Source organism: Anguilla anguilla, chromosome 11 (genome assembly GCF_013347855.1).
Source record: "Anguilla anguilla isolate fAngAng1 chromosome 11, fAngAng1.pri, whole genome shotgun sequence".
In the NCBI taxonomy this organism is placed as follows: Eukaryota; Metazoa; Chordata; class Actinopteri; order Anguilliformes; family Anguillidae; genus Anguilla; species Anguilla anguilla.
This window is the reverse complement of record NC_049211.1, coordinates 15,123,869-15,130,247: the sequence shown is the minus strand read 5'-3', so window position 1 is coordinate 15,130,247 and position 6,379 is coordinate 15,123,869. Positions and strand designations below refer to the sequence as shown.

The window sequence follows — 6,379 nt, the reverse complement described above, 5'->3', positions numbered from 1 at the left end:
TCCATGTATTTTTTTATACATTTCAGATTTTAACTGCCAAGTAAAATGTCATCGAATGTGGTTTATTTCCTGTCAATGGACGGTGCTTTAATGGTTATTTTGTGGTGGTCATTCTGCATTATTTTTCATTTTTAATTGATTTTGAGGTCTGTGACATTCGAAGGCATTTACAATAGTAGGCAGAACATTTATATGTAGATGTTGTTACAAATGCAAACAAAGGAGTGTACCCAAGGATAAGCGAATCATTAAGTGCATTATGACATACAGTAGGATTCAGTTTACCTGACCAAATCAGACCATGCTGCTATAGAGCCAACCAAGAAGGAATAAATTAAAAAGAACAAATGTCAGGCTTGTGTAGTAAAGGAAACCAGGGGACAAAACAAGTAGTGGACAGTGGTTTACTGATGAAGTCACAAGGCTGTTGAGGTGAAGGTCAGAACTTTGAGCTGCTCTGAGGGAAGGCCCCTGCTCTACTTCCACTGCTTCTTCTCGTAGTCCCACTTGGCGGAGAAGCCCTCCACCGGGTTCATACGCATATCGAGCATCCTCTGGACCTGCTTTGCCTGCCAGTCTTCCTCGAAGGAGCGTGGCCGCTGTGGGAACACTGCGAAGCAAGGTGAAGAGAAAAACAGTCCTGTCGATTAGCGCGGGAACACAAGGGACGCACTGCAGAATCAGCGTCTCCTGTCCGACACTGCTACAGATCCACTGCCTGATATTCACATGTTCTATTTCCCCATCCATTTGGATTTTAGATGGACACTTGCCTCAGGAACAAGCCCTGTTCCTGCTAGAATATATAAATGCAGTCATATCAATAGGATTTTACATGCATTTTGTATGTATGTAGGTGTCAGTGATGACCCAGTTGATTAAAAGAGGGAAGGCCTGATAGTATCGCTGATTGTATCGATGTCTGGTTCAGGTCTGACCCACCGAAATGTCGCTGCCAGATGATCACGAGGCCCGTGAGGCCGAGGAAGACGCAGATGGCCCCGATCACAGTCTTCCACTCACTGGAGGGCTTAGTCATCTCCGCATAGGTCTGATTGAACTTCAGCTTGTACACTTTGAGGGACAGAGGGAAAGGAGAGCATCAAACGAGTGAAAAAGGGCACTGAATATAGGAGCACCTACATGGTTCACATGGTTGGTGTTCACAACGAGCTAAATTAAAACCAAGTTGATTGGGGGGGGTATGTGTGAATTAAGGTTCACTTACAGGCCAGCTTCTCCTCATTGGACAGCTGATTCCAGGGACCCTTTTCCTTCTGTTTCAGGCTCTTCTCGGACGCAGAAAGGGTGTCCTGGTACGGTTTGTCTGGCAATGGGCGGTCCGTGCGGTCCCAATACATTGGCAAGGACATATCGGTTTGCTCCGAGACCTCTTCAGAATTGGAGGCAGGGTTTGAGAGAGAATACATTTATATGGAGACAGATTACAAATGGCGGAGAATCTCTCAACGTGCGGTGAGAGCAGAAAAACAGAAAAAGAAAAAAAAACCTGTGTCCAAGAACCACAAATAGTCATTTCACCCCGTTTGACATACGCAAACTGAAACACCAAAAACGGCACCGATTTTGTTTAGTATTTATGAAAAAATGTACTTGCCAGATGTGGAACAATAAGATGTGACAAAAAACCAGCATGCAGCTCTCCAGCTTATTTACCATGTCCATGACTTGACATCCTTGCGCTAGTGCTAGTTGCCACCGTCATCATGCGCTTTGTCAAGAGACTTCCCAAACGTCCTGTTGTCAGCTGAAACATCTGTAAGAGGCACACAGACGCAGGGAACAGACATCAGAACAAACCGGAAGAAGGCCCTTTACTGGTTGCAAGTAACAATTCAATTACAGGTAGCACACAATAGTTCCTTCTGAAAAGTATAGTATAGTTTTGATTTAGTTGGGCTTAACAGTGTACTTTGAAAGCCTTTCATTGGGGAAGCCGACAATAAAAGCACAGGCACTGTATCACTTTCTACAAAACAGATGCACAGTGGCATTAGAGTAGCATTGGTATCCTCTTTGGATGTATCCTCTTATTGATACCTCCCAATTGCAAGAGTTTCCCCTAAGTAAACCCCTAATAAGCACACATTATGAATTGTAAAATCACTTAAATTACCTTTACACTTAAATCCGTTTGCAACTGGTTTCTACAGAATGTTTGTAAGTGAAGCCATCGGTAGGGCTGCAAGATCTGCTGGTTGTTGTTTTCAATTAGCAATCAATTTGCACCAAAAAAAACAGGTGAGGTAAGGTGTGCTAACTGTGTGATCAACAGCTTTAAAAGATCCATTAAGCGATTATCTGGCTCTCTAGGGTCAGGGCTGGCCTCTGCTGATCTACATCATACATTTAAAAAGGCTAAATGAAATGCTGGTACGTACTGCGAAGAAACCACAGCATATAAAATACCCTCAGGCCTTTGACATTACTTATAGGTCACGCTATAAAAAAAGCCAGAAAATAAAAATGAACAGCAAGTTCAGTTCCATGTCTGAAAGATATTCATTTGAATATTTACACTCCTTCACTTCAAGGCAGGGACACTCAAATCTGGCCAGTAGTACTAATCAGGATTGATTGAAAACTGGGACACTAGGTGAGTTAAATCTCTGGCCAATCGGTGGCATTAATTGATTAATTCCTAAGAATCCAGAGAAACATAAGGAAATTAGGTCAAAGCAAATTTCAATAGACTCTATAATGTGGCCTGCTGCTTTGTAACAGAAGTTTTAAAAACAGACAGTATGCATTGTTGTAATTTGTTGGAAGTCCAGAAATCTCAAGTCCTTTGAGGCTAAATATTTAGACAAACACAAACAATCAGCTCTAGTAGGATGAGCGGAGTGGTCGGTTCATAATGCTTCTGCATGTTCTTATCTTCTTAACCGTCTACCCCTGCTGCCATTGGGAGCCGGACTCCTTTCTCTTAGGGATTTGCGTGGCTATTTTCTCTGCAGACCAACACAGCCATTTGTACCGAGCGATCTGGCAAATGGTCAAAAACCAGTAGTGAATTGGCCATGGATCAGTGTCTGGAGTGACCTCCACAAACTGACAAACATACGAGACCTAGTGCACAAACTTATTTTGACTACAGAAACTTAATATAAACTTCCAAAAATAAAAACAACCAATGAGAATCTCTTTTATGGGCTGTTTTATGCTTGCTTTGGCAATCTGAATAAGTAAAGACGGGCAACGTGAAGGACAATTCAGCTGCAGACCCAATATGGCTGTCTGACTGCTTATTCTTTATTCAGATCTGTATTCAAATAACATGCATTTTTTTCTTTCTAAACTTTTTCTGCAGATTTTTTCCACATTGTTTGTTCTATTATGTATACTTTACTTTAATGTCTTCATCATTCTTTCAGAATAATATCAAACTTCAGTTAAGCTTTTTTTTTTGCCCTTGCCCAGCTAAAACTGCACCAGACATTCATCTGAACCCGGTTTTCCTCTGCACCCCCTGCCCTCCCAAAGTACTTTTCCTCTATCAGGTACTTACGATTCCTGCACAACTGTCCAAACTGCAGAAGACAATGAATATCCACTTTTTTTAGGGACCCTGTCTGCTTCGTGCTCTTTCTGTGACTAGATGTGCCTGTTAACACAGAGAAGGGATTGGTCTGGCCAGGAAAATGCAAGATTGGGGGCAGGGAGGATGGGGGGGGGGGGTGGTTCATAGAGAGAGAGAGAGAGCACAAGTAAACAGTTTTATGTATCACATGACTCCACTGGCAGATTAGGATAGGCGGGCTCTGCTGTGGTCCACGTCTTAGTAGCTGACTGCCTGTTAGCTCCTTCTTCCCTCAGCCTTTACATTTTCTCAGTTTCTGCAAAGTTATGAGCAGCCATGGGAGACCGTGTAACCTGGGTTTCCGTGCTTTGAGAGGGTCTAAGTCTCCATCGAGCCTCAGAACAGGGAAAAACTGGAATGCTCCAGAGCAGGTCTTGGCACAGAAACACTCTCTGCTTTGCCAAGCTCCCACTGTGAGAGCGAGTGCAGAAGGGAAGGGTAAGTGGGTGGAGCTGCTGTAGAGGGTTCACTTCAGGACAGAGTAGCCATGCAGCTACGCAAGTTCATTCCTCACTGTTTAATTCTGTAATTAAAGATAAATATAAAGCAAGGGGGGGGAAATGTGTATGCTAGCTAAGTCTATATTTAAAATGTATGTTTGAACACTACATAAAAACCTTAGATGCCCAATTTGTACCAGGAAGCCATATGTGCACTGCTGTTGTTCTGTTAAGTAAGAAGTTACGTAAAAGTACACATAACATTACATAAGTAGCCTAATACTGTAATACAAATTTATCTGAACCATGTTACTCAGAGGTTTTAAAAAATTATGAATGTAGGAAAAAATGACATTTTTTTCCAACCTGGACAGAGATTAAGCAAATTTAGTGAAAAGGCTTTTGGAGTTACTTGAAGTGTATTTTAATTACATATTATAAAATAAATGTTATATACAATTATAATAAAATATAGTAATTTAATGTTTTATTGGTGCACAGACAGTTGGTCTGTTAGTAGACGATAGAGAGTAATGGCAGATATTTTATGTATTGAAGTAAGTAAATGTCTATCGACTTGTTTTCTAAACCACTTATTTGTTGAAAGGGTCGCTGGGGGCTGCAGCTTACCCCAGCATGCATCGCAAAGCCCACACATCATTTGCTCACACATTCATACCTACAGGCAATTTTGAATCTCCAATTAGCCTACTGCATGTCCTGGACTGTGGGAGGAAACCGGAGTACAGAAACCCATGCAGATACGGGGAGAACACGCAAACACACACAAAAGGGATTCGGTTGGGATTTGAACTCGATAACTTCTTGTTGAGGCAGCAGTGCTATTCACTGCACTACCACACCAACCTAGAAAGTAAACTGTGAATCTGAGATGCAGCATTTGAGTTTACCAGACTGAGTCGGCATAACCTGTTACTCTGAAAATACAAAAGTAAATATAGCTGCAAGCAGCAATGTCACAGGCCAAGCACCATGGCAAGGCATAGTGCATTAGGGTTGTATTTTGGCATGGATTGCAAACCTAATCCACATACTATACATAGCAAATTTGGTGTATATTTGATGTAAGAATACATCTGTAATAATTATTAGAAAATTACAATTTTGAAGTGGTGTGGTAGCGCCACCTAGGGTGGCAGTGGCACAAAATTTGATATAAACTTCATCCACTCCTTCGACATTATTTTGTAAAAAAAAATAATACAAAAATACCATTTGAGAAACTTACATAACAGATGCGATGCAAACCAAACACTGTCATTTCATAGGATTCATATAATACTTAGTAAATATAGTTCCCAACATCAGATTTTGACCAAAATTCATCCTGATCATTTGTAAAACACGAGGACTCGATGGTCAAAATCCACCTGCGGATCCCGTAAACCTGACACTAGTTCCACCCATGGACAGTATAGAATGTCAGTTCTCTATCTGGGAGAAGACAAATGAAGCTGTGGCTTGGAATATTGTTTCTTCACCCTTTGTAACATAATTCCAGAGAATTTGGTAACCATCAATTCACCATGTTCAGATCAATTAGTTCCCTAAATTGTTAAACGTTCAATTAATTTATGTGGTAGTACCTGAACCTGGCCAATCGATGGAGCACATTTTCTTTATTCTGTGTATGCTCAGTGCATTTAGGAATTTACAGATTTGTGGTTATATGGTCAGTGTCTATACTTCATTTTTCCGTTTTGAAATGTGGATTTGACGACATTTGTGGTGACCGGTGGTCAGAAATTTTCGTTTTCACTGTGCAAATTGTCCCATTCGAGATGAAGCTATTACTAAGAGCACACTGAGATAGGCTAATACAGAGGTAACATATTTTGGAGAAAGACACCGTAATGTGCACCTGTATGCCAAACCTACATAGACACGCTTTTTGGATTTTAGACGCTAGCTCCTTCGCATCCGTCATGCAAGTTCCTGTGCGTGAGTCATCACATTTGAATACTTGGCGGGATTGTCGCATCCCACACCACAAGAGGAGCAAATACAGAACGCACATTGAATTGATATTGCCATCGTGAAAAGGTATCAAATTAAGGATTGACACTTTAAGATTATGGGATAGGATGAGGTCCGCAATGTTCAGTAAATTTATTTCAGGTATAATTGTATTCTAAATTTTATTTTTATTTTTTGTAGAAGGGTTCGCCATCCCAATTAGCTAGTCCTTACGACAAAAAAATGAAATAAAATAAATGCTTTTGACAAAGTTGAAGTCATCTATCCGAAAAAAAACTGTTAAAACACGTTTGATTTTTAATAAGGGAAATTCACCAACGAAACAACCTGGCTTTGATTC

At 40.9% G+C, this 6,379-nt stretch overlaps 2 protein-coding genes across 3 annotated transcripts in view; one reads left to right on the top strand and one right to left on the bottom strand.

Annotated features, from left to right (window-relative positions):
- Positions 1 to 390: 390 nt before the first annotated feature.
- Positions 391 to 3,688, bottom strand: LOC118208193. Of its 2 annotated transcripts, none has more exons than XM_035382618.1 (5): positions 3,530 to 3,688; positions 1,678 to 1,777; positions 1,229 to 1,393; positions 943 to 1,074; positions 391 to 610 (listed from the first exon to the last, which is right to left on the bottom strand). In XM_035382618.1, the coding sequence occupies exons 2-5, from the start codon at positions 1,775 to 1,777 to the stop codon at positions 477 to 479; spliced, it is 531 nt and encodes a 176-aa protein (XP_035238509.1). In that variant the 5' UTR covers positions 3,530 to 3,688; the 3' UTR covers positions 391 to 476. The 2 variants fall into 2 exon arrangements, with proteins under 2 accessions (XP_035238509.1, XP_035238510.1); XM_035382619.1 differs by lacking the exon at positions 3,530 to 3,688 and adding an exon at positions 2,138 to 2,220.
- A 108-nt stretch (positions 3,689 to 3,796) lies between these two features.
- Positions 3,797 to 6,379, top strand: part of wu:fa11c10 (protein FAM110B) — a 38,366-nt gene continuing 35,783 nt past the window's right edge. Inside the window, exon 1 of the mRNA XM_035382613.1 lies at positions 3,797 to 4,039. The gene's annotated coding sequence lies outside the window, so the exon portion shown is untranslated. The remainder of the gene's footprint in view (positions 4,040 to 6,379) is intronic.

Bases quoted from the DNA above. Each gene is read 5' to 3' on its own strand.
- LOC118208193 (XM_035382618.1), bottom strand. From the start codon at position 1,777: ATGTTTCAGCTGACAACAGGACGTTTGGGAAGTCTCTTGACAAAGCGC. The intron at 1,075-1,228 runs GTAAGTGAACCT...TGTCCCTCAAAG, and splicing joins CAATGAGGAGAAGCTGGCCT to TGTACAAGCTGAAGTTCAAT. The intron at 611-942 runs GTGGGTCAGACC...CTTGCTTCGCAG, and splicing joins CATCTGGCAGCGACATTTCG to TGTTCCCACAGCGGCCACGC.